The sequence below is a fragment of the Lampetra planeri genome, chromosome 8 (genome assembly GCF_965212315.1).
Source record: "Lampetra planeri chromosome 8, kcLamPlan1.2.h2, whole genome shotgun sequence".
Lineage (NCBI taxonomy): Eukaryota > Metazoa > Chordata > Hyperoartia > Petromyzontiformes > Petromyzontidae > Lampetra > Lampetra planeri.
In genome coordinates, this window is record NC_136114.1 from 1,840,896 (window position 1) to 1,868,874 (window position 27,979).

General features: G+C 45.2%; 1 protein-coding gene across 1 annotated transcript; it reads left to right on the forward strand.

The window, feature by feature from the left end:
* The first annotated feature begins 620 nt into the window (after positions 1–620).
* Positions 621–19,398, forward strand: LOC144720200 (uncharacterized). The gene is made up of 7 exons (XM_078596706.1): positions 621–775; positions 6,013–6,145; positions 12,413–12,588; positions 13,949–14,118; positions 15,465–15,600; positions 15,813–15,937; positions 17,325–19,398. Exons 1-7 carry the CDS (start codon positions 733–735, stop codon positions 17,814–17,816), a joined length of 1,275 nt encoding a protein of 424 aa, XP_078452832.1. The 5' UTR covers positions 621–732; the 3' UTR covers positions 17,817–19,398.
* Positions 19,399–27,979: the final 8,581 nt, after the last annotated feature.

Genomic DNA, 27,979 nt, shown 5'->3' on the forward strand with positions numbered 1-27,979 from the left:
TCCCGACCACATCGGACTTGCCAAGCGACTGATACGTAATGATGTGGGGGGTTCTCTTTTTACCCCCCCCCCCCACCAAATCAAATAAAGTCGATATCAAATATTATTCACGTGTCCCTGTTTAAATGAAGACGAGCTTTCAGAGGTAGTTGAGATCAGCCAGTCGTCCACAGGCTCGGTTGCTGACAGCCGGTGTGTTGTTCCACTCTCGGCCTCTAGCTGAACAATCCACGAAGTCTGCCCACTCTATCCATGTTATATTGCTGTGCCATGAGGAAGCGAAAGTGATGGCAAATCACTGCCGCGCGAGTTCCATCCGCGCGACGTGCGAATGTTGCGCGCGGTTGAGCTGAATTGTTAACGATGTCAACACGGGCGACCACGCCATCGGCACACGTTCAAAAACAAATAGACGAGTGCGGCATCTAAACGCAAGTAGCCGTAAACTTTAAATGTTGAGGTCACGCCGATGGAAAAAAATGTGATTTCGCAACACCGCCACCACCACCGCCCACAAACACCGCCGCCACCACCACTGCCCACCGCCCACGAGCTGTCTCATCGGCAAGCGCGAGCCGCACCCCCCCCCCGGGGTGCTCACGAGGAGGCGTCACGACGCCACCCTCCAGACGACGTCGAGGAAGGTGGGAGGAACGAGGTCTATCGTAGCAGGAAGAAGTCCGAGACGCAGATGCTCGTGTCTCACGCTCGCGACCGCGGGCACGACTTGGGATGATTCCGCTGCTGGTGCTGCTGGTTGCGCTCCCGTGGGCAGGTGAGGGATGGGCGCGAAGCGGAGTTGCTTGCTTGTCCTTGCGCGCGTGGTGAGAACGACCTATGGACCGTATCGTGACATCCGACACCCTCACGACTACTGCATCAACTCCCTCAACCGAAACCCCGTGGCGAGCAGATCTCGACGTTTGGCGTTCCGTCTCCCAGACGTGTTGCTGCTGCCACACGCAAGAGCAGAACGGCGGCAATTTGTTCAGGAGATGAATGCCAACCAATATCGAGATCCGATAGCCACGGCTAAGAGGGCTTCAAGGTGAGAGAGAGGAGTATTCGTGTCGTTAGGGGCTTCCTCCCTCCGTTGAAGGAGCGCGGGTTACAGGTTGCGCTTTACGATATGGTCCATAGTTTGGGTTGCATGGAGCACAATCGCGCAACGGTGTTGGAGTCTATTCAGTGGATTACAAATCTGCGGAGGCGATGCTCAGCATCGCAAACGGACGTCGTGAATTTGAAGTGAGGGGGTTGATGGTTTTTAGTGGGACGGGAGGTTCGGAGCTCACATCCCGCGTGCGCGCCAAATGTCGTGCCCCTGATGAGCAATTCTCTAAGTGCGCCCGTGGTGTGGAGGTACTCCTCGCTCACAGCACTTGCCCCAACAGTCTGTGAAGGCTACACAGGGGATATTTGTCTTTGTGGGGGGTGGGGGGGGAATGTCGTGGTTGGCACCGCAATGCACTACGAACTCCCGTCACCCGGAGACCCGAGTTCGACTCCTTCCCAGCCGATATCGGTGTCATGCGAATATCTATACCCGGGCCTGGGGCCTCTCTTAGGTCGCCTCGGCTTTAAATTAATGAGCATCCTGGCGTGGTGTTTAAACATCGGCACTGGGGGAGACAAAGACGGCCGGGCGTGGTGTTGGCCACTTACCCCCTTGTTCGACGTGTTGGTGCTCGCTCACAGCACTTGTCCCAACAGTCTGTTAAGTCTATAGGGGGGGGGGGGTCAATGTGTGGCAGTCTTATCCCTTAAACTCTCCGCTGGTGTCACTTTAAATTCTTAATGAAAAACGTTAACTTGTCCCCAACAGTGGCTGTCCCGTAGCGTTCAATTACCCGACCCTGTTGGACTCAATTTCACTGTTCACAATATAACAGCATCTAAACGCAGTACATTTAAACAAAAAATATATTGCCCCTTGATATTATTGCGTTGTTGATTTTCACTGTGCCGCTCGCTGAAGCAGTCATCAACGCGTTTAAAGTTCGTGCTCTGTAATAATCAGGCCCGGATAAAGGTTATTGTTGGCCATGGCCTTCAGTGATGACCTTCTACAGTTCGTGGTACTCCTGCCCCATGTTAAGACCGCCGCTGTTACTTTGCTAAAGCTGATTTTTTTAAAAAACTCTTCGATCAACCATAGGACAACTTACGTCGCCTTTGTCTCCCCTTGCATTGCTCGCTAATGAGAATGAGATTGTGCAAATAAACACCATGTGAAGATGTTACTGCTAATTTTGCAATGAATTTTTTTTTGAAAAGTTAATAACCGGTGTTAATTTATCTCTCACCTTATGAAAAGGAAACGATAAACATTGACATGACTCTGCCTCTTTGCATAACCACTGCGCCTGTCCTTGCTATATATAAACATATTTATTCAAGAAGATATCTTGGTAACATGTTCGTATCATACAAAAAAACATGGTCAATGTATACTCTTTGGTTCTTTCGGTAAAGTCACGTAGGTATAAAATAAAATAAATCACGTTTCGGGCGCAACACAAGCGTCCATCATCAGGTGGGAACAGATGTGTGAAAACCCTCCCCGTAGAGGCGGTTCAATCTTGATTTGAAATCAAGAATGGTCAATTTATGTTTTCGTAAGTTTTCGTAGGCCCTTTGCACAGTGCCTGATGTGGCCGTATTGGTTAATGCGGCCGTGGTAATAAGTGTAGGTAGTAGAGCGACATATCCTCCGATCAATTCACCTTTAGTTCACCTGATTTCGAAAGCTAAGCCGGGTCAAAGTCTTGGTGGACAGTGCCTGTGGAGGGTTGACCACCGTACGCAAGTCACGCGTTGTATAGGCAGCAGCTACGCTGTACTGTCAACAGAGGGCGGTGCGGCAAAGACCATTGTGTCTGTGCTGGAGTTATCCTCCCCGCCTTCACCAGCAACACGCACGGGGGTCAGCGTGCGTGAAACACATACTTACTATATATAGACAATAGTCAAATAACCCTAACGACCTGGAATCGTGCGGCTTTGCCCTATATACATCGGTGGATTGGTAAAAAGGGATTTACCGACACCAGAGTATGGCATGTTGGCTTCTCAGTTATCCAGTTAATGCGTCACATTTCGGACAAAAAAATTACTTTAAATATTTACGAGTGTGTATTCTGATACCCATGTATCGATGGTTTTGACCCAACCGCAGCTGTAGGCTGATGTATCAAATAGTTTTTTCTATCTATGTTTACATGGTCAAACAATATTATGTACACTGCTTAAGTATTTATATAATTCGCAATTGTGATCGGTATTAAAAGAAAACAACTGTTGAGGTCGATATGGATGCAGGGCCGGATTAAGGCACGGGGCTTTAGGGGCTGCAGCCCAGGGGCCTCCGCCAGCTGGAAGACCTCCAGAGATGAAGTGAAAAGTGTTTTCATTTGTGAATGCTGAATTTTATTTGTTGTTAGCCTTGCAAAAATACATTTAATTTTTCTTTAACTTTGTTTTCCTTTTGAAAATATTACTGGGGGCCTCACAGTGCCTGTAGCCCAGGGGCCTACACAATCTGAATCCAGCCCTGTATGAATGCTGAGCACAATCAAGGTGTGCGGAATAAGAACCCCCTTTGCTAAAGAGTCCCTTACATGGAGTGGCCCTTCACAGTGTTAAGAGTGGTCTGGTAAGGTAACGTAAAACTGAAGTAACCTGTTATGAAAAGCATGCTGCATTTCGATTTGCATGTAACATAAAGTTCAGATGCGCACATTTGCCTACGTTGGAAGAAAAACACGGGTGGTAGTTTTTGTTGTACAGTACTAACGTAAAACAAATGGGATATGGATGTACGACATGTACAACTTGTTTTTGAAGTCTTACGATAAAAAGTATATATTTGTTTTATTTCATTTAGCACTACAAGTGGAAACTATTGACCACGTAAATATATTTAACAATCTCAATTTCAGCCCGTTGTCATATCTATCCACTTACTCGACGAAGGCCTCCAGTGTTGTGTCACTTATGGGGGTTGCTTGACCATACCTCTCTGCATTGGTGAGTGGAGTTAGGTCAGGGGCCGGCAACCAAAATAAAATCTATATTTCAAGGGCCGCAATGCATTGTGGGTGAACACGAGACGGTGGTGGTCCTTAATCAATAGCCGTCACGAAGCAGTTCCTTCAAGAGCCGCACGCGGCTCCGGAGCCGCAGGTTGCCGACCCCTCGATGTTACCTCGATGTTACCTACCGGTGATCAGGAAAATTAACCGGGTGGTTGTCTTCGTAGCACGGTGCGCTGCCCAGTGTGTCACACCGCCCCACCCCCTTCAAAAACAGCGGACTGTTCACTGGCCAGCGTTGTGAAGTTTGGTCTTGTAACTCCCCATGAGTGACACAAATGTTGGGAGGCCCATCATGCAGCAGTCGATTTGACAATGGCTTGGAATGTATCGAGCCGGGCGGTGGTTGATACGCGCCTGTATATCCGGCACTGTGGAGGCAGGGAGGGTTATTGGAACATGCAAATGTTGCGAAATTCCCGTCCCCGTGGGCGTAGAGGAAGAGCCATCATACGCTTGCTTGCCGGGAAAATGCAGAACAGAAAACATGTGAACCCCGTCTGCATCGGATCAAGTGTTCCCCTGGAGAATCTGCTTTCCTCCCACACGCAAACGCTCATGAATTGGCTTGGGAAATTGTTGGAGCTGGCTGACCGCGTGGCTGCTGTCGTATGTGGTTCCTCCTCATCGCGCCTCTCAGTCGTTCTCCCTCTCTTCTCGAGTGAGAGAATACCGTGCGCATTTTAAGTTGTATTTAAACTGGTAAATGTTTTAAACGTTTATTTACAGTTCAACAAATTAACAAGCTTTGTACAGCTTCAACGTTTAAGCTTTGTACCTCGATTGATGAACCCTACCAGACCAGATGCATTTGTCCTCATTTAAGCCTCTGGCACTTAATTGTATGAAGAAGAATGGTGTATTTCTAGGGTTAAGGCTTTCATTCGGACTCTTAAGAATATTTTGGAACTTTAGTGTTGAATTGCTACCGACAAGAATCTTACAGATTATGTTCTATAGCTGTGTTTTGGCAACTATTTACAAAAAATACAAAACATAATATGGCCATGGAAAGGACACAACTCACAAAGAGCAGTAATTGAAGGGATCAAATGGATTATATAAGGAGGTGGATATAATCAGGATGGAGTGCTTTAGAAAAGTTAAACATTAAAATAAACAGAAACAAGCCAATGTGCCCGAAAAATTAAGTTTTCAACCAGTTGTATGAATGCCAGCGATGACACATGGATCAGTTACATGAACACTTGACAAGGAAAATGGAACGAAAAATGTGAAAAGAAAACAGGGAGACGCACGAAGAGATGCATGCTGAGAATTATACTGTGAGACAGAAGGAGTCAACGGAGAATGTGACTTTGTTGACCACGACTGTAAGAATTATGATTTTCTTAAGACTAAATCTGACAGTAGACAAACAATGTCGAATAATATTATACTGGACAAGCAGTGGTGACATGTCTAGCATCTGTAAATGAGACCAGCTATTTGTTTGGAGCATATTGTAGCAAATATGTTCATAATGGACAAACTAGTGTTCTGTACTTAATTTGGCTACATTTTCAGATTTCACAATTAAAATATCAGTTTTACTTTCGTGTGATGAATTCTACAGTGACAGAGTGGGTGTGTAAGGGCTACCCACCGACTGTGTAGGCCACAGGGGGGACAGATTCCAAAATAGGATGCTTCCCGAAGAATCTTAAATCTGCGTGAGGCTCTCCTTGAGATGTAAAAGACGCGTGTCTCTTCATTTATTTAGCTAACAACAACAGCTCCACACTGCCAAATAAAGAATACGTTTCTGGGTTACACAATTATTATTCTACGGAATGTTTTAATACAATTGCGAGCTCACCTGCGCCTGATCTATTTTCATTGTCATCAATCATATCACATTTCTTGTTATAAATCTACACTCTGAGCTAACATCTAAACACCTTCGCTTTTCCACAAGGACACTGTGAGGCATCTGCGTTTCTGCCAAAGCCCCGGAATCTGAAGGTTGACATCGTGAATTTCTACACTGACTTGACGTGGGAGTCAGGCGTGAATACACCTGAAGGGACTCAATACATCGTGCAGTACAGGTGAGTGCTGTCACGATAACAATAAACTGTATTCTTTGGGTCTTTCGGTAAAGTCACGTAGATAGGTTCAAGGAAAATAACAAAAACTACGACGTTTCGATCACAACACAAGCGAATGCAGTCACGAAAGCTGCAGTCACGAAAGCTTTAAGTCAAGACAATAAACTGCAAACAATAACTGCAGCGAACATCTATAATACCTATATAGAAGTGTATAGTGCAGTGGTTCTCAACCTTTGTTTGGCTCCTGCTCTACTCCCTTTGTTGAATTTTGATTCCACCGAGGAACCCCACTTGCCTGACCCAACACGGTTCTGATAAATACATGTATGAATAATAAACGTCAATATTTTAACTATTTGTCCATTTTGTGACTAGCTAGTAACTACACGCGAATAAAAAAAATGGACGCTCTGCACGCATGATGTAATTTGTTCACGTTCGCTGGTTACTCTTGGAAACGGTATTGTTTATGATCAATTAATTTATAAAACGGTATTTTATATCGTTATAGATTACCATATGGATTTAAATGTAATCGTAGTTATTTAATATTGGCAGATTTATAAATGAGTATTCCCGATGACTCTCATGCATGGTATAATTTAACATATTTATAAATCACCTCGCGTACCCCCAGGGGTCTGCGTACCCCCATTTGAGAACCACTGGTATAGTTTGAAGTCTCCACATAGCCCTCGCCCCCTTTAGAACCTTTTCTGAACCTCTCTTAGAACACGCGCATAAAAAGTCTCGAGGCTGTATTCCCTAGAGAATTTCTCCACAGCTCCCTCTCCAAATAGTCGCTAAAATCCCCCCACCCATGAATTTCTCTGAGACCCACAGCCTGCCCGTCATCTCACGAGCCCACCATCTCTAGAGCAGCGGTTCTTCTTATCCTGGGGTGCACGCACCCCCTGGGGCTGCGAGATGCCATTTCTGGGGGTGCAAGACATGGCCAGAAATTTTTTTCGAAGGTAAATAATCGAAAACTCTAATTAAGCACGGGGACATAAGTACAGCTACTAAGTTTCATTTAACCCTATGTAGTTATTAACATGTTTACATGTTTTTACGCTTGAGAACCAAAGGGGTACAAGGCTGCAATAAAGGTTAAGAATCACTGATCTGTAGGGTATCTCTGGAACCCCTTTCAATTGACTCTCTTAGCCCCGTAATGGGACTCTGCCTGCTGAGTCTGTACGGCTCCACAGGAAGGGAATCCTGTAAAGCACTCGCTGACAGTGCATGCTTGCCGCAAAGAGGAAACAAAACCCACTGAATTATCTGAGTTTTTATTGTGTGTGTTCAGGATTTGAATTAATCATAGGGAATCCCAAGAACGCAGCTATAAAATAATGCAGCATAAATAAAACGGGTAGATGCATGTGAATAGTTCAGAGTTCAGAGTCTATGCCGCAGCATTTGTGCTTCATGGGTTAGAGTCCATGCACTCCCTCAAAAGGTATGTTTGCTGTATTATGTAACAACCCCTTTCCACAAGCCGTGTATGCTCAGATGCTGATAAGAGAGTGAGATGAATCAACGCCCTTGTAACAGCTGTTCAGATTAGGTCATTTGCACACTTTATCGAAATAACCTCTCAACAGTTAGGTTTCATTTCACATGAGCTGATGACGTTTTCTGATGGTTAAATATTCTGCCAGTGCACTACTCTTTTCAGTTCCATCTCTGGAATGCCTGCTGACCAATACTGTCGGAATTCTAGAAATATAAATAACAGATTTGTCAACTGTATTTGGTATGGATACATCTACAGTATATATTTTACTTGATGTAAATAATGCAGGCTTTACAATTCTGATCGTTTTACACTGCATGCATGCAATGTGTGTACTAATTATGGGAATTAAAAATATATATTTAAGGTAGCAAAGCCACATGAGAGGCCTCTTAGAGGAAGGTACAATCCAAATCAACTATTGTTTCGATTTAAAGCTTTCGTGACTGCAGGGATTCATCTTCTTGGTTTTTTCGGTAAAGTCACGTAGAAGGGAAGTAATAAATTAATAAAAATAAAACATAATAAAATAATTCTCACGACGTTTCGGCTACAACGCAAGCAGCCGTTTTCAGGTGAAGAATGAGACACTGCCAAGCTAGGAGCTTATATATAAGCTGAGTTGGGGGTGTAAGAATGTTAATAGTATGTAGAAGCAATGAAACGTGTGAATGGGAGAGCGGTGGAAGGAGACCCGCAGCGGAGCAAATTATGCATTATTAACATTCTCTCCCTTTGTTAATGCTACCCCCCTGCCCCCTCCCTTTGGTTGCTGCTGGTCCTGCATAATGCATGGGCATAGTATGACTTTGAAACCCCCCCGCCCACCTCCTACGCATTTCTATGAATATGCTAAATTCCTCTTGATATGCACATTCTTTTGTTAAGGCACTCTTCTTACACCCCCAACTCAGCTTATATATAAGCTCCTAGCTTGGCAGTGTCTCATTCTTCACATGAAGACGGCTGCTTGTGTTGTAGCCGAAACGTCGTGAGAATTATTTAATTATGTTTATTTTTATTAATTTATTACTTCCCTTCTACGTGACTTTACCGAAAAAACCAAGAAGATCAACTATTGTTGTTAGAGTGGAACTCTTCTTATTTATGTTTAAGTGGGGCAGCTTTTTGCAAAATAGATAATGAGTAGTTTTGGAGAGGAGGTCTCATCATGTACTCGCTCCAAGCTAATCAACATAAACTCGAGCAACATCGTCCCACAAATTCAGACATCGTCCCACAAGTAACATCGTCCCACAAGCTCAGACATCGTCCCGCAAGCTCAGACATCGTCCTGCAAGCTCAGACATCGTCTTGCAAGTATGTGTCCGTGAGCCAGATGGCCCTGGCTACACAAGGCACAACTTCCTCGGTGAGCTGGAGGCCACTCTCAACTCCGACCACGGTGGCGAGCTGTTAACTCCTTTGCACGGGCCCCCACATACACGTGGGTGATTCTGCATTTCACACTCCCAGACAAAGTGATTGATTGGCTAAATCACTTACACCTGAATGTATAATACGTTGCTCTGCATAGGCCTTCTGAAAGATGAACAAAAAGTGAAAAGTGTAGCTTGGTATGCTTGTGCAACCGTAATTCTAGGCATCGGCAAGGTAAAGTAATTTACCATTTTTACCAGGTAAAAGGGTAAAGGTAAAGGTGTCGACCATGCCAAGGGGTAAGGTATAGGGTAGGGTAAAGGTAGCGCAGAAGAATTACCTGGGAGGGTAAAGGTAGCACAACGTATTACCCGGTAAACACCTTGTTTACCGCTAAAAGCTCCGTGGCACAGTCCATGGCCTCCATTTTAAATTGCAATCATTGATGTCAGACCATATGGAGACGGACCACATTCTTGAGCTAGAGGATGAGGTCGAGGATGCCAGCAACGGAATTTTCGGAGTCGCTGTGAACAGCAATCGAAAGAGGCAGCGCATGCATTCCCGTGGGAGCACACGCACGATTGGATGGAGGGTGATCCCCATGTGCAGCAAGGGAAGCGACAGTGCGTGCACTGCTGCAAGTGGTTTTCCTCCCACACGAACGCGTTGGGGTGGAAAGCCCACCTCAAGTAGCACAACGTGCTCGCCCCAGGCAGTGAGGTCGGGACGTTGGCGTCGGCGAGCCGCCTAATACAGTAAACGCTGAGCCGGCCAGCAATCCTGGATTGCCTTCTGGTAAAGTTTGAGAACACGGTGGTTGATTTTGTTATCCAAGGTGCAATCTCTTTGCGAGCCGCCGGCAGTGACAAGTTCAAGACCTTGGTCCACACATTGATGCAGGGATACGAGGGCCCGTCGACCCGCATCATAATTCGCAGGATTGTCGAGCATCACACCATCATGCTGCCCATCGTCGGGGCGTTCTTCTCCAACCTGGGCGTCACCATCTTGCTCATCATCGATGGTTGGTCGAACTGCAACCTGAAGGGATTTTGGACGGTCACGGTGCACTGGATCGACACCAAATCTGGTGTGTCAAAATCCATGCTGCTGATGATCCTCGATGTGCAGTCCAGAAGGGGTGTTGGCAAGAACATTGGCACTACTTTGTTTGAGCACCTCCAAAGCCTCGGGCACAATGTCTCGACCAAGTTGCTCGCTGTCACCAGCGACAATGGCTCTGATGCGATCAGTGCTGTGAAGATGTTATTCGCCCTGGTCAACGCGAATGCCGGATATGAGCAGTTGCGGGCTTGCCACCATATTCGCTGCGCGGATCATTCGGTCCAGATCAGCATCGTCCAAGTTCTCAAACTGATCAAGTCGACCAACGCCGAACTGCGCAAGGCACTCGTCAATATCAGGCGCAACAAGGTCATCTGACAGTCGTACCGCCGTGAGGCTGAGATCGCTAAGCTCGCCAGCAAGGAGCCGACACACCAGGACTCGCCGACCAGGTGGAATTTGACGTTTGACATGGGCGACGACACCATCAAAAAGCGTGTCTCATTGGACATTATCATGGTGCACTTCCAGGATGTGATCAGCGTCGGTGCTTTATCTGAACTGCAGTGGGCAAACATCGAGGGCGTGACAGCATTCCTGCTAATGCCGCGCCAGGTCATGACCTCGTTGACGGCGGACCGCAAGTGGACATTCGATCTCGTGCCAGTGACGATGGAGCACCTGATCCGTCAGTGTGATCACGGCGAAGCCGCTCTTAGAGCGATCGATGAGTCCTTGACCACAACGGGGATGAAGGCCGAGCTGGTGCGGTACCGTGACGTCCTGGTTCAGGAACCGGCCATTGTGGCATCCTACTTGAATCCACAGCTGCCGAAAACGACAGACCAAGACGAGCTGGCTACACTGAAGACCACGATCTGCTCTGTCCTGCAGCATCGTTACTCAGGCGTGCTCGCGATCCCGCCGAAGGGAGTCGTTGCCCATATGGAGGAGCGGTCGCTGTTCAGCACCCTATTCAGCAACGTCGGCAGCTCCATTGATGACGGTGATGAAGTCGACCGCTTTATGAGCATTGGCGTCACGACCGCCAGCGCCTTCATTGACATAATACGGTGGTGGTCTCTCCACAAAGAGATGCTCCCTGCCCACTACAAGATGGCCTTCGACTACTTGGGAGTGCCGGCGACGTCAACTCCCTGCCAACGCGTGAATAGTGGAGCCGGGCGGGAGTTCACATGCGTTCGCCAGTCGCTGTCGTCGACGCTCTTCATCCAGTCCATGTGTTTGTGCTTATGGATCGCGGCCGGCTGCCTGAAGGTCCCATCTAACTGGGCCAGAGCGGCGCAGGATCTTATTGCCCGTCGTTCGTCCGAGGACGACGGCAATGACGAACTTGATCAGGTTGTTGATGAGATAGTCATCGACCAAGACGACTGGGACGAGGAGGTTATGGAGGACGGTGTCATCGATAGCCTCAATGCCCGATTCGAGAGTATTTTATATGAATAAAGCGCTCTACCTAGCATTTATCTGATGGTGGGGAGGATGCCGTGATACACTCACTTATCTTACACTGACTCACTCATACATCCTACACTGACTCACTCACACATCATACACTGACTCACTCATCATACGCTGACTCACTCACACATCATGCACTCACTCACACTACCACTGACTCACTCACACATCATACACTGACTCACTCATCATACGCTGACTCACACATCATACACTCACTCACACTACCACTGACTCACTCACACATCATACACTGGGAGTGTCATGCTGCCAGCTATGGCTGCAAGTTTGGTCGTACATGTTATGCATATCGTTTATTGTTAACTTTGAATCACAGTTCTTATGATTACTGTTGTTACATTGTTTTATAGTCTTATGGTTATTATTGTTTGACTTGCATCACACTGGGATATTTGCACACAGCGTTGTAATACGGTGTTTTTTTTCTGGAAGATTTGCTGGTTTATCCAGGATGTTTCTGTTGCGCGTCGTCGCTTTAAGATGTTCTCTGTTCATATTTTGTTTGTTGCGGTTGCACCCGACTCAAGAGCCGTATGGGGTAAAGGTAAAAGGTAGGGTAAAGGTAGGCTCGTTGCTTTTGACCTTTTACCTTACCTTGCTAAAGGGTAGAAGGTAAGGGTAGAATGATTGTATTGTGGTAAGGTAAAATGTAGGGTAAAGGTAGGCTCGTTGTTTTTACCTTTTACCTTACCTTGCCAAGGCCTATGTAATTCTTAACGGGAATGTATGGGCAATGATGTTGATTTCATTGATACATTTGTAAATGATAACGTCCTGTTTTTTTTTTACAGAACCAATAACATGTGGTCAAACGTCATTGACTGCTCTAATGTTACATCGACGCACTGCAATCTAACAAAAGAAACAGCTAATATCTATGAGGACCGGTACTTCATCCGATTACGTGCCGTGCATTCCACTGGAGTCTCTGAATGGATAAACAAAACAATAATCCCACTCTCTCAGTGTAAGTACGATTCATTTAGTGTACTGTTTAACTTAGTAATAACGGTTAAAGGGCCATACTTACGTCTGAGGGAAAAAAGTAGTGCTAAAATGTGTTCCATGTATGCAAAGGGATTATTTTTTGTCCGCTGTGCACTAATCAAGTTAAATGCTTATTGTGCTCACAAACACAATTACCATACATAAACAGGCATTATTTACTGCTTTCTAGATACATTTTGGAATATTAAAAAGCAGCATTTTTCTCAGCAGAGGCAGGCTTTTTTTTTAAACAATTGCTGACGTTACCGACGAGACCGGGTGTCAAAATCAGTCGAGGGATGCCAACAGGCTGATGGACTAAGACGTGTTTTTTTATGCGAAGAGGTGAATGGAATTATGTTTAATTATAGCAGTCTCAAATTATCATAGAGAACCCCCGGGGTTCATGATGGTTTCATGCATTTCGTGGTGTGTGCATCATTATTGTTTGGTGACCAATGTGGCCGCACATTTTCACTCAAGATATTCACGAGTCAAGTTATTGACAACAGGTTCACAAAATTCCTGGAGGAAGACGAGTCTAGAAACCCAGTAGACTGGCGTATATTCCAGACACTTACTGAAGGCAGATCAGGCTCCAAAAAATAATTTATAAGAAAACTTATAGCAAAGTGGAGTGATGTGTAGGAGGGAGGTGGATTGTAGTACCATAGGACACTAAGGGATGGTGATAGTGAGTAGGCACTGAACAAACGGAGGATAATGGTTAATGTTGATAACCGGTCGGGAGAGGGTAACCTTTGACAATATGATGGCGTCTTAGTAGGGAGAATGTTCTATTTGAAATTTCCAAGTTGCACCTCTAGTAATGAAATTCCAAGCATCCTGTAATCTCCACGTGTATTGAACTACAAATAACTTATTCTCCAGTTGCTTTGCTCGGTCACAAAAAAACCACATGAATTATGCCATAAGCATCCACTGATGTTGGTCTTCATTGTGTTCTAAATGGAGTTTATGTAGTCACACAAATATCTGTTGTACGATACTGAATAGATGTGACCCTAAACGTTAATAATTGGAGCGTATATAAATGTAATCGGTGTTTATAACACGCTAAACCAACCCTCCCCCCTCTACTATGGATAATATTGGTCGTGAAAGCCTCACGTTTTTTTTACTAAATTGCTCTTTTGCACACTGCCAAGGCAGCAGCATCACCAAATCATCTCGTGTGCATGTAGAAATGGCTTCAATTTCGTTGAACTCTGGCTGTCAAATTATCACACTTCACCGAAGTGATATGTATAATGTCATGCCATACGGCTGCAATTGAAAATGCAGTTAAATTGGTGTTATGTGTGTGTGTCTTTTTTCAGTTGCCATCGGTGACCCAGAAATGTACATGAATCTTTCTGAGAATGGCGTAAATGTGTTCGCAATTCTACCGCGAACACCAATTTTTAAACATGGCAAGCAACAATCGATCGACGATTTGTTTCCTTTCCGTATGCTGTACAAGCACTCGTTGGGGTCTAGTGAGCACGAGGTAATCTATATATATAAAAGGGAAATGTGTGAATATGTGTGTCTGTTAAAAATTTCGATTTAAAGCTTTCGTGACTGCAGGGATTCATCTTCTTGGTTCTTTCGGTAAAGTCACGTAAAAGGAAAATAATAAAATAATAAAAATTTAACATAATAAAATAATTCTCACGACGTTTCGGCCACAACACAAGCAGCCGTCTTCAGGTGGAGAACAGGTCTGTCGACTCTGCCTTCTCGACAGACCTGTTCTCCACCTGAAGACGGCTGCTTGCGTTGTGGCCGAAACGTCGTGATAATTATTTTATTATGTAAATGTTTTATTATTTTATTATTTTCCTTTTACGTCTGTTCAAAATGTTTAGCGTACTTCCTGACATGCAACAAACTTGAAATTTGCTATGTGGGTACTTTCCAGACTGTACACCATGCAAAAATTATAAAAATAGACTTTTGTATTTTTGTTGGGGTGGGGGGGCGCAATAATGCATATATTTTACACGGCAAGTGAGCTGTGACATCACATCTGCCATGTCACTCCCGCAAAAGCGGAAGCGTCACGCAGTGTGCCTGCTAACGTCACCCCCCCCCCAACCCTCCGCGGGTAAAGTGAAATACAAATGTGTTGCAGGTCTAAGGTGTTTTTCGCGCAGCATCGCTTTATTATTTAATTCGTTTACTGCCGTACGCACCCTAAAAGTTGCGTGTATCTGCAGCAAGCGCGTGTATGTGTACCTATGGACGCGCGCGCGCGTGTGTGTGACCCGAGTTTGATTCCCGCTCACGGCCACCACCGGTGACGATTATTTGAACTGGTCCTGGACCTTCCCTAGGTCGACGCAGCCTCAAATGAGTACCTGGTGCGGTGTGTAAAAACATGGCCACTGGGGAAACAAAGGCGGCCGAACGTGGTGTTGGCCACCCACCGCCTCGTGTGCCGTGCTGGCCCTCATAGGTGCTCGCTAACAGCACTTGCCCCAACAGTCTGTTAGGGCTATTACTGGGGATCTTTTGTCATTGATGGTGACATCACAGCAAACATAATCCCTGTGACGTCACGCGCGGTGATCGTCTTTCACTCAATGTGAAGTGATTGTCCCACGTCTGTCGTTCATTCCACGTTGACCTTCGATTTAATTTTCGGCATCGTTGCATCAGTTTCATTCGCCAACGCTGAGCCACCACATCGCTACGGCAACTCAAGCGAATATAAAAAATGTTTAAACTCTATTTTCCTAAATCTATTTTCGCCTCGGTGCAACTGATCGTGGGCTCGACGATGTTATTATGTTACCGAATTAATGTACGTAATTGTGCCTAATTTGTTGTTGTTGTGAAATGCCACTGCAGGCTAGTTCGAGTGAAGGCTCATTCTTTATGCGTCTGGGAAAGGGTGTTCAGTTTTGCGCACAGGCCAAGGTGAAATTGTCGAATTTCAATATAGAGAGCAACTGGTCGAAAGAAACCTGCATCAAGACTGACAGCGGTGAGTACGATACGAACACCGGTGAGCGTGTCCGTAGTGTTCTACCAAGTAAAAAGCCATTTAGGTTATTTTGATCATTCTCCGGTTTGACTTGTAGGCAATGAAACGCATATAATTATGACGTAGTTTAATAAGCACATCAATCATACTCCAGTTTGACTGCTTATGCACTGACGATGCTCATTGCTAACCGGTGTTCTTTTTTTCTTCAGATCTCTTCTGGATACTCATCATAGTATTCACTTTACTCATTCTAACTTTCTGTTTAATCGGATTAAGCATGTGTAAAATGTACAAGTACCTTTACACTTTCAAAAAAGGAACTCCAATGACTCTGGTAACTTATATTGTTTTTGCGTACGCATCATCTACACAATATATACATTTACATTTTAATGTTCACAACCAAATAGTATATTTGGAGTTAAAATTATTATATACATCTAAACATATCGTGAAAATGTTGCTTCCACTTATTGGCACAAATCCTGAATTGGAAAATGTATAAATAGTTCAGAGGTGATGTGCAACATAAATCAAGTTGGCATATCAAACCTTGTTTAAACATTTGTAAATTACGATTATTTATAGAGATATAATTTGAATTAATTATTTGGAACGCTGGTGAACTTCTCCAACCTTCAACACACGAGCTGGCGATTTGCGTATTTAACTTAAGAATTAACTACGGTATTTAAGTGTATGGCCCACTCCACGGGTTTGTCATGAACAGTCATGCGCTCAGTTTTCTGGGCTGATCTTATCATTTCGTATATGATTTGCATCTCTTGTTGCCACCATGATCACTCACTGCCATGGTGGAGAGATGTTAACTACCTCACCTAGTATACCGGATGTCGCATGTTCAATCCCAACCCTGACGCCTGCATATTTGGAGTTTGCAGTGTCTCTCTCCCCATGGTCGCGTGGATTTTTCTCCGGGTCCTCCAGTTTATCCCTTCACATTTATAAACATGCGTTTAGAGTATTTGGCTGCTAGACATTTACACGTGATAAGCCACTTCGTTGAGCTATAATTTGTGGCCAGGTCGCTTCTAAAAAACAGCTATACAGCTCAGTGGGCCTTACCTGGTCATATCAAAAACGAGAATTAGCAGAAATGTGATTGAGGGGGTGGGATGAGCCACAATCAGTTTAATACAAAAGAGACTTTTCTTGATTGGATTTTTAAGATCTGTATTTTCATTCCGATGATGTATCCGGTATTTCTGCATACCCTTTGCCATGACTATCATTACACCACGCCTGAGACGCACAATCAAGCATGACACCAGCAGTGAAAAATTCCACATTTCTTTGGTGGGTGCCATATAATACTTAATGTGAACTAGAAATGTGAGCTGCAAGGAGTTTTGCATCTGGATTACTGTAAGTGTGCCTTCGTGTCAACGAGGGGCAGAGTGAGACTGTACAACTGTACTAAATGTTTCTAATCAGTTTGACTGCCATCCGTGTCATACTACTAATACGAAATCAGCAGAAAATTTATATATTTTTAATAATGATAAAACACATCGCCTCCAAAAAGACCAGTCAAACAACTGAAAACTCACAAAACAGCCAAAGGTCAGAGGTTACGTCACTTTCCCAGATAAATGTACCTTTGCAGTCTCCTTTCTCAACGTGTGACAGAATAGTTATAGATTTATAAAAGACACATCTCAAAGTATTGCATGTACAATTCCTTCTTCTTGTATTTGCAGGACGGCGTGTGGGACTATAATGTCTCTAAGAAAAATCCCAACTCCGCCTACAGCGGGTCGTCTGACGGTGGTTGCCTCGATGGAATAACAATTGACTACAACCAGAATTCCCCTGGGGATTCTGGGGACTTAAACCAGTTGTTTTCAATTAAAATTGACGGTGAAGATGTATTTAACACGGATGACATTTCTTTACGAAGCGACGATGCCAGAAATACAACCTACTCTTCCATGTCTCCCATGTGCCGTGAAAACGGCAGCAGCCACACGTGTGTAAACAATGTGTTTGATGACCTACTTCGACAACAGGATACTCCTTGTGAAAGTGAATTCAACGTTATCCAGAGAGCTAAGTCCTTGGAACGCCAGCAGTACTGTCAGTCCAAGCCTTTGCTTGACAACACAGAGACACTGTTGTCCAAAGCAGAGCAGTCGGATATGGCATACACATGTCAGTATGTGCAGAGTGTCCATCCGTACATGTCGCAATAGCCACATCGAGCAATAATTTGGCAAGAATTATGTTTAAAATTGGCTGCCAATCTTTCATCAGGGTTTGAGCCTCAGCCATTATTATTTATAGTGATATGTCCTTCCTTAGCCTGTGTTTTATATATATAACATTTACACTTCTTAATTCATGGATTGCCAGGGGAGAGTGGCAAGTGACTAGCGTCTAAATCAATCCGTGATAGATTTTCTGATTATAGGGCGACAATTTACCTACACCGAATGGAGAAAATCTGACATGAAGATCAATGTTATTTTATTTTGTAATTAAATGAACTCAACTGTGTGTAATTTACCTTGGCCTGTCTCTCTTCTGCGTGTCTATTTGCAGCTATGCTTTCCTATCTGTGCCTCCATTTGTCTCTCTCCAGCCTCTTTTGTCTCTACGCCTCTCCGCCCTGCAGAGAGGCCCCCTGAGCGCACGGCAAGATGCGCCTCTGAGCGGCCACGCACAATCGCACGTGATTGTGTGTGACGTCACCAAGCACTGCCCTCCCCCCAGCACAAAGATCCCCCGTGTCGCCTGAATAGGCTGTTGGGGCAAGTGCTGGTAGCGAGTAGCAGCACCTATGAAGGCCGGCACTGTGCACGAGGGGGTATGTGGTCGGAACCACGCCCGGCCGCCTTTGTCTCCCTAGTGGTGACGTTTACACACCGCACTAGGTACTCATTTGAGGCTGAGTCGACCTAGACGATGCCCAGGTCCCATTCAGATAATCATCGTCACTGGTGTTGATCATGAGCGGGAATTGAACTTTGGTCGCCAGGTTGGTAGCGCAGCACGCCAACCGCTTCGTTATCGCTCCCCCCAACGCCCCACTACAAACCACCACAAAGCACCACACATGTCACGCACACCTGGGTGTAAGCCCGGCACAATCGCCCCGACATCAGACCTCTCCCCCATGGGTATTCTTCCCCAGGAAGCCTCGGGGTGACCTCAGCCAAGTTGTTGCCCAAGGGAGGAGAGAATTGGCCCAAGTGTAAGGTGCAGAGGGCAGGCAGACACAGGTGCCCACCTCCAGGTGAGCGCGGGTGAGGGGGGGCATTTCTCCCTCCCCGTAGGCGCGGATCCAATACGAGACACGGGCCCCTATAATATGTGTATGTATTTATGTTGAACTTCTTTCGCACCGTACGTAGCCAACCATGCCAATCGGAGATGCGGGCGAAGGACAACAAACTTTCACAAAAAAGCAGCTGTCATGAAATGAGTGTCAATCTGGACGATGAGTTATAAGTGTGTAGCTCCAAGTGGCTTCCTAGTATCGCAAGGAAGAGCATTCCAGATAGCCGCAGAAGCGCATCCGAAAGCGCACGCGCGATCCGGTGACCGTCTTTGTCCGATGGCCAGCCGTAAGCCGCTGCGAGGATGACCGGAGTATCGCGTGATGGTTTATGCGGCGTCAGTGGCGGCTCCTGCAAAATCTCTCAGGGGGGGCAAATGTCTGGATGATTGATAAGGATAAGGTCCACCCATGCAATGGATAAATTAACAGCTTAAGCATGTAAAGGCAACTTCACTTCTTTAATATTAATGAAAAATAAAGTGACTCTTACAATACATCTTGTTTGTTTCTATACTCACTATTAATATACAATCCACTCAAGTTTATTTTATTAAAGATTCCACTAGGTGGCGACAAATTATATTGTTGGATGAAACGTGCTTACGTATGATGACGTAAGCACGTTAGGGTGAGCCCTCCCGGAAGCCATAGAGAATGCATTGCAGCGCCCCCGTTCGAAAAAAAACATCTTTGAATGTAAGTCTATGGGGCCACTCGGGGCGATTCTCAGCTGGAGTGAAATCGCCCAAAAAGAGGCGGTACTCCACAGAACGTGACATGACGCTGATTGGACTATATCCAGAGGCACAGTGACGGCTAGCGTGACTCTGTGGTTGAATGACATTGGTGGTGCGTCGCCCAATCGCCCTAATGAAGAAACCGCCCCTGTGCGGCGTACACTGAGACGCGGGCAGCGCAAGAACAAAACGTGTTCGGGTCGCGACTTAGGAGCAGGAGAATAGGCCGTCGGCATCATCATCATAATCACCACCATCATGCGTAGCAGCGCGGCTTTCATCAGCACGTCCGCACCAGGGTTCACGTTCTGTGTTGCGAACGCAGAATGCGAGCTGATCAACCCGTGAACACGCGCGTGTCTCCGCGTGCGTGTGGGTTGTGGGTCGCTTAGCTTCGAGTGATAAAGTGCATCGGGCATAAGCACGGTGCCAGCTTCATTTCAACCCCCCCACCCAACCCATCATCGGTGGACTGCGTGGTTCTCAGGCGAGCTTCCTGGAACCCTAAGCGCCCACGGACCTGCACACGTGGTTTTTTGCACAGCGCTTTGGGGGAACGGGCGGATGGGGAAGTGTGCATGCATTTGCGGTGGGTAGTGTGGGAGCGTGCGAGAGGTTGCTCGCGAAGCCAGCTGTGGTCAACAGCCCAAGGGCGGGGCTCGCCTCGCACCACATCGGCCAACCTTCCTACGGTCGGAAATTGCCGCGCGCAGCTTTTTGCGTAGCCACAGCCCACAGGGGCCAATCGCGTAGGAAGTGGCTGTTAGTCAGTCAGCCTCGCCCACAGCGGGGTATCTCCAGGTCAAGCGGCCTTGAGTTAACCCCGCAGCCGTAGGGGGAGTTGGACTCCCGTCCCCCGTGATAGCGTCCTCGGACGGCAGAGTCTTGAACCCCCCCCCGCTTCCTACCCCCAGGGACGGCGAGCTCACTGGCACGTGACGAGTCTTCCAGCCCCCCCCTCCCCTAGAGTGGCGAAGTTCATTGCGCCACGTGTTGCGAGGGACATGCTTGAATACCGTGGCAGTAAATTACGCTTTTTTGAATGGAAAAACTTGACGCATTTGTCAATGACACCGTGGGTCTTAAAAGTACGTTCTATATCGTATGCCACGTATTGGCCAGTGGACGGTCATAGCACACAGAGAGGCCACAGAGAGAGAGAGAGATTGAATCAATACTTGGAGACGACTTTACACCTCGGGGCCCTGAGAAGAATTACATTTAAAAAATGTTTCCTGATTAACAGTTTTTCACTAACATATGCATAGTTACCTATTAGTAGATATTGAGTAGCAAACACTTAACTAATAAATCATGTATTACTTATACTGGTAGGAACGAAGTGGACCAGACCACCAATAGATTATATCGTCCGTCTGTCCGTCCGCGTTTGTCCGTCCGTCCGTCCGCGTTTGTCCGTCCGTCTGTCCGCATTTGTCCGTCCGTCCGTGTATCAACATCGCCCCCTACTGCAAACACTTGGCATGACCCTGTCCGACAAGATGGCCGCCCGCTCCCCCTGCGATGTGAATTAAACAAGATGGCCGTCGCTTCCGGCGCATCACGGCAAAACTTTAAACTTCGCTTCAAAATTACTTTACTGAAACGCAGCACGTTTATTTAAAAAAATACTTTACTGAAACGCAGCACGTTTTTTTTAACATAGAGACAAGAAACATTTATTAACACAGAGACGAGATACATTTAATCGCCTTATTTGTGCACGAAAAGCACGGCGCGAGGCCTAGTGCGGCAGGCTTCGCGAGGCCTAGTGCGGCAGGCTTATTAACACAGAGATGAAACGCAGCACGTTTATTTAAAAAAAAATTACTTTACTGAAACGCAGCACGTTTTTATAACACAGAGACAAGAAACATTTATTAACACAGAGACGAGATACATTTAATCGCCTTATTTGTGCATGAAAAGCACGGCGCGAGGCCTAGTGCGGCAGGCTTCGCGAGGCCTAGTGCGGCAGGCTTATTAACACAGAGATGAAACGCAGCACGTTTATTTAAAAAAAAAATTCTTTACTGAAACGCAGCACGTTTTTTTTAACACAGAGACAAGAAAAATTTATTAACACAGAGACGAGATACATTTAATCGCCTTATTTGTGCACGAAAAGCACGGCGCGAGGCCTAGTGCGGCAGGCTTCGCGGGGCCTAGTGCGGGAGGCTTATTAACACAGAGATGAAACGCAGCACGTTTATTGTTGTTGTTGTGCATATTGGCAGTGGTGCCTGACTCGGCTGAATCTGCAGCCCGGCAGCGGCAGAGCAGAGGCAGCGAGAGGCCTCGTCGCTGCTGCTATTCACTCGCTTATAGTTTTACCGTGTTCACTACATCTCTGTCGTGTTCACTACATCTGCTGTGTTCACTACATCTCTGCCGTGTTCACTATCATCTCTACATCTCTGTGGTGTTCACTATCATCTCTACATCTCTGTCGTGTTCACTACATCTCTGTCGTGTTCACTATCATCTCTACATCTCTGTCGTGTTCACTATATCTCTGTCGTGTTCACTATCATCTCTACATCTCTGCCGTGTTCACTACATCTCTGCCGTGTTCACTACATCTGCTGTGTTCACTACATCTCTGCCGTGTTCACTATCATCTCTACATCTCTGTCGTGTTCACTATATCTCTGTCGTGTTCACTATATCTCTGTCGTGTTCACTATCATCTCTACATCTCTGTCGTGTTCACTACATCTCTGCCGTGTTCACCACATCTCTGCCGTGTTCACCACATCTCTGCCGTGTTCACCACATCTCTGTCGTGTTCACTACATCGTATTCACACGCAAGTATTTCTACTTGTGCTGCAATCTTTGATTATTTAGCTGCTGGCTGCATGTTTGGTGGCGATGCTACCGTTATAGCAGCACCAACTGCGGTTGGTTCTGGGTCCATGGAAACGACGCTTTTCACTGCGAGTTTGTAAAGGGTTCCAGCAGCAAATGCGGTCTCTGTTTCAGCAAGCATCTTTTCAACGTGGGCGTCCAGACAACCATTGGGGTCTTCAAAGTCGTGGTTGTTTTCGGTATCCATGTCGTGCGCGCGAATAAAAACTCGAAGTGCCAAACAAACACTGCTCAATGTAGTACTGTTATATGAATATGCCAAACGCCCGTTTATTCAACTCTATGTAGACGACATAAAATGCACCAAGGTGCCGTTTATTCCCTCTATTTTATTTCACCTTTATACTAGTAAATGCATTCGAGTTTCCCCATCTAAGTTCAATTAATCTCAGATGTGATCGTTTGGAAATGAAAGACTACGAGTCTTTAAATCTCACAGCGTTTCTTGTCAAAACAAACACTTTTAATTAACGTTACACTAGAATACAGTATTTTTTTCTTTAACTCCTCTATACCCGGTCGATATCCCTGTACCGGTATTAAGTATTATTCCTACCAGCCCACCCCGCAGGGTCCTGTTACATACACTTAAGTAAAATAGTAAATATTAGTGACATTGTATTATGGGTAGCTCAGTTGAAGTTTCGTATCTTATTGAAAAGAGGCTCATTATCTACTAAGTGACTCATTTATTAATAAAATAAAGCTTTCAATAAATATTTAAATTCCTGAAGCTTGCAAGCAGGGTATGGGAATTTACGGAGACAATTTAAAACTAGTTTTACTTGAGAATCGTTTTAGCACTTACTGTCCAATTTGACCGGACAGTAAGTGCTAAAAGCAGGTACTGTACACAATATTTGAAACTGAAGACGGATAGCACTCAAGAATAAATGTGTGTTTTAAGTGAAGGTGAGCCGTTCAGTCAGCAGTTTTGCTGGCTGAACGGCATTCAGTTTGCACATGTGGTGGCCTGTCCTTTTCCCTTGGCCTCATTTCCACCAAAGGCAAAGACGAGGCCATGGACTGACCGATAGGTCAGGGGATAGTTTCATTTTCCTGCTCCAGTGTTCAAACAGGCCGTTCGCTCTCTCTCGCTTTGTGTATCTCGTCGGCTTGTACAATGCAGACACATGTCTCTTAAAAATGCACGGCTGCTCCTCTTCCACCCCTGCTCCACTTTGACAACAACAAAAAGGCCGAGAGCCGCGCGCTGCAAAGAAGCCGGTCAACTCCATTTGGAGTTACGTAGAATTAAAAAGAAAATAAAAATCACCAAATCCTAATGTGACATCTTTATTAAGAAAAAAAGATACAATTATTGGAATAAAGAAGTTGTGATGCTCGAGGTGGCGATTTGTGTTGAGCGTGGTGAGTTAACTTTGGTTCGAAATTTCGACCGGGATTCTGCATCTGAACGGCCGGTCAGAGCCAGGAGGGAGAGAGAGTCACCTCTTTTGGTGCATATGCAACAAGTTGTGCTTTGCAGTCATCGACGGAACGGCGTAAATCGTTTTTAGTGCGGACGTCAATTTTGTACTGAAGACGACGAAAGCCTGGTGAAGATTGTCCAATTCTCTTGAGCAAAAGGAAGAGGCGAAGACGAAAGAGAAATGATAGCAGAGAAGTAAGGCCATGAATAGTTTTGAAAACTCAGAGAAGTAAATCATCATCATCAGCTATCATCAATCCACTGCTGGATGAATGCCTCGCCCTGCCGCGTGATGCAGCGACCCATCCCGCGCAGTGGTCCGCGATGCGCCTCTGCGCCGCGCCGTGCTTGGTCCGGAAAATAATGACAACGTGTATAATGACTTTTGTTTCGGACATTAATTACTATTTTACTTGTCATATTTAATTTCCAATGAAGTTAGGTTAACTACCCTGATTTAACTACCATAACCTTAAGATGTCAATCCCCTCCTCCCCCCTAAAAAAACCCTTATAGCTGCGTTAAAATATTTTTGATATATTCCGGTAATATGAATAATTTTGTATTCGTGGTATTAGAGAGAGGGAGAAGGGAATGTGTTTTGTCGCCAGGAGTGGTAGGCTGGCTGGGTGGTCCGCAGAAACGTTTGCATCAGGCTGAGTGGTCCACAGGCCAAACAAGTTTGAGAAAACGCCACTCGAGCACCTACGCTCGGGGTCACACAAACAGCAGAGAACCAGAGGAATTACCTCAAAACCCAGTTGGGTTGTCCCCATCCTTCCAGAAAAGTCACAAACAAAAACCGGGAACAAGAGGATACATATGCACTGGTGTTTATTATTATGCATACCATGTCGTCAAGTACATTGCTGTGTACGCACATTAGCATCGCAACGTGGACTGATTATTTGTACATTGTTGTTTAATTAAAACAATTGTCATGAAAAAAACCAAGCGGGGCCCGTTGCATGTTGGTTGAACCCCCTCTCTGTCATCGTGATCACAGACAATCTGGGAGTGGGGAGTGGATTCCTGCAAGGTACGCGACTGTAGTGCTGCACAGAGATGTATATCTGCATGCGGCTGCAGTGCTGCACTGGAGGACAGTCCTTCATGGTGGACATTTCACCGTGCTTAACAACCTCAAGTGCTTACAAATAAATATAAAGAATAAAATTGATCAGTAAATGAAATGCTAAGACAAAACTTATATATGTATAAACTGAAAGCATTGACTCAGAACTCCTGATTGATACAGGGAGACAGTTCCACAAGGCAGGTGTTGTAGAAAGAGAAAGACACAGCCCGCAATATTTTCGGCTGAGCTTGTACCTGCAACAGTGCAGCATTCATCGAAAGCTTCAAATCAAGTTTCCACACAACTCACACTTAACTTCAAATTTAGCAATCTTTAAAATAACGTAATCAACCAGTGTTGTGTTTACCGACTCTCTGTGTTGCATTGCATTACATTTCCAAATTTGACTAAGTTTGTTTTCTCAAACTTCCTATTTCTTTCTCTAAATTTTACCAGGTTTGTCAAGTTCCAATTTTCTTTGTCTACAGGTCCATTTTCTCTCATCCGGCCGCTCTCATTGACATGGTAATTTATCTGCCCCCCCTCTCTCTCTGCCCCCCTCTCTCTCTCTCTTCATAAGGCCGCGACACAGAGTCGTTGTTTCTCTGTGTCTCTGTGTGTGTCTCTCTCTCTGCTTGTGTGTCTCTCTATGTGCCTCCGTGTCTGTGTTTTGTCCCTCTCTCAAATTTAGTAATCTTTGGAAGAACGTAATCAACCTGGTAGGGTGTTTACTGTTGTGTTAGCCGACTCTCTGTGATGTATTGCATTATATTTATAAGTTTACTAGGTTTGTTTTCGCATTCATTCGTACCTGATGATGGTTGCTTGTGTTGCAATCGAAACGTCGTATTCTATTGTTTAATTTATTTTCTTTCTACGTGATTTTACCGAAAGACCCAAAGAGTAATTCCTGCAGTCACGACAGCTTAAAATCAAGAATGATTATTATAATTGTATTTATCCAGGAAGTCAAAGGACTCTTTTTGCAGAAGGGTCCAGCATTGGGTTTTTATTTTAAGATGTTTTTTTTCCGGCAATGAGCGACAGGTCGTGTTTATACGCGTGGGAGGAAACCGGAGCGCCCGGAGAAAACCCACAGACGCACGAGGGGGCAAAGCTCTATCCCCGTACAGATGGAAACAGATGGCGTATTAGTCTCCTCCCTATTCTGCCTTCTCCTGGCGAGCCAGAGTATGGCACCTTCTCGACGCTCATGGGAAGGATGTTTGACAACGTGTGTGTGTGTGTTTGATCCAACAACCCTCGCCTCCATGGTGTTGCCAAGTGGGGATCATGTGATGTGGTTTTCAACACGTTTTACAATTGTATCACTTGATCAGTTGTATCACTTGATCAGTGCTACGGGTAGAAGAAGCGCCAAGCAGAAAACAGTTATTGTCGGACCAACGCCTGGGGAAAGATAGTGAGAGCGCTGCCCTTTTGCGAGGCAAACCGTTTATAGGTAAGATGAAATGTGGAACACTGTTATCCAATTTTAACTGTCATGTCGTTCAGTGCAACACCATTGCAGCAGTTTTTGCATCGGCCAAATACATCGACTTCACGCTTTCCGGTGTGCTCACACCCAGTCGGAAGGCACGACTCTCATCGTATCTTGCAAGCATGTAATGTGACCACAACATTTGCATGTGCAATGCTCTCAGCCTTGCCTAAGCCACCAGCTCGAAGAACTAACTGTGGTCGCATTCTTAATTTCCTCTTGTATGCGTATAGCCGTTATTGGTTTTCATTATTATTATTAAACGCTTTTATTTAACTCACTCTGTCTGTTGTTGTCGTTGTTGTATTCTCAAATCTTGTAACTCAATTTTAACCCACTTCCCAATGTGGTATCGACTACAAACTTGGTATACCTACACTGTATGTCACACTGATGTCAATACTATATTATATCATAAACAATATACACGCCCCACGCTTTTATTTTTAGTCAGTTACAACAACAGTATATTAAACATATATAATGCAAAGTACTTGAACATAATTTGTTTTACTTTTTAGTACATTTCATAAAAGCGTGTTTATTTATTTATTTTTAAATATATTATTATTCACTGTATAACAGCAGTTACAGTTATTCCGGCTTTTCTTAAGTGTAAGAAACCGTTCATTTTCGTAAATTAAAATCTCTCATTCACAGTAGCATATCCAGGTTCCGTTGGTAATACTCCTGTACATTTTAACAATAATGCCAGAACTATCCAAGTTTTTTGCTTAGATCACGTAAATATAAATGCGTCGTTAAACCCGCCACCACCCGACAGCAAATTAGTAAGGTTTGTCACGTAAACAAAACATGCCAATTCGTTACTAGTACAGCACACAGGTATGTTGGAGAGTAAACTCACAACATTTAACATTGGAGTACTAGGTTTCGCCAGTAATTATTCTGAAATTATAACCAGCCTCTTCAGGCGACAACCAACTCTGCTTGACAGCCAACGCTGGCTAATCGCCTGATGATGCAAGTTGTAATCACCGGCGAAACGTCGTACTGGAATGGTAAATGTTGTGGGTTTACTCTCCAACACACCGGTGTGTTGTACTGGTAATGAATTGGCACGTTTTGTTTACGCGACAACCTTACTAATTGGCTGTGTCGGGTGGTGGCGGGTTTAACAACACGTTTATATTTAGGCGATCTAACCCAAAAACCTGTATTATGGATACTTATATTCCCCACAAAGACGCTTATGATTATACTTTGTGCAATGTATTTGCCAGAGGTGGGACAAAGTCATTGTTATGCAAGTCACAAGTAAGTCTCAAGTCTTTGCTCTCGAGTCCCGAGTCAAGTCGAGTCAAAGATGAGGCAAGTCCCAAGTCGAGTCAGAAGTCAAAGCCTGCAAGTCTCAAGTCGAGTCCAAAGTCCTACCATTTTAGTTTCGAGTCATTTCAAGTCCTCTTACCACAGAAATAAAATTTATACAAATCATG

Excerpts from the sequence above, each read along its gene's own strand:
- LOC144720200 (XM_078596706.1), top strand. The coding sequence starts at position 733 with ATGATTCCGCTGCTGGTGCTGCTGGTTGCGCTCCCGTGGGCAG. Across the intron at positions 14,119-15,464 it reads TGGGGTCTAGTGAGCACGAG|GCTAGTTCGAGTGAAGGCTC; the intron begins GTAATCTATATA and ends ATGCCACTGCAG. Across the intron at positions 15,938-17,324 it reads AAGGAACTCCAATGACTCTG|GACGGCGTGTGGGACTATAA; the intron begins GTAACTTATATT and ends TTGTATTTGCAG.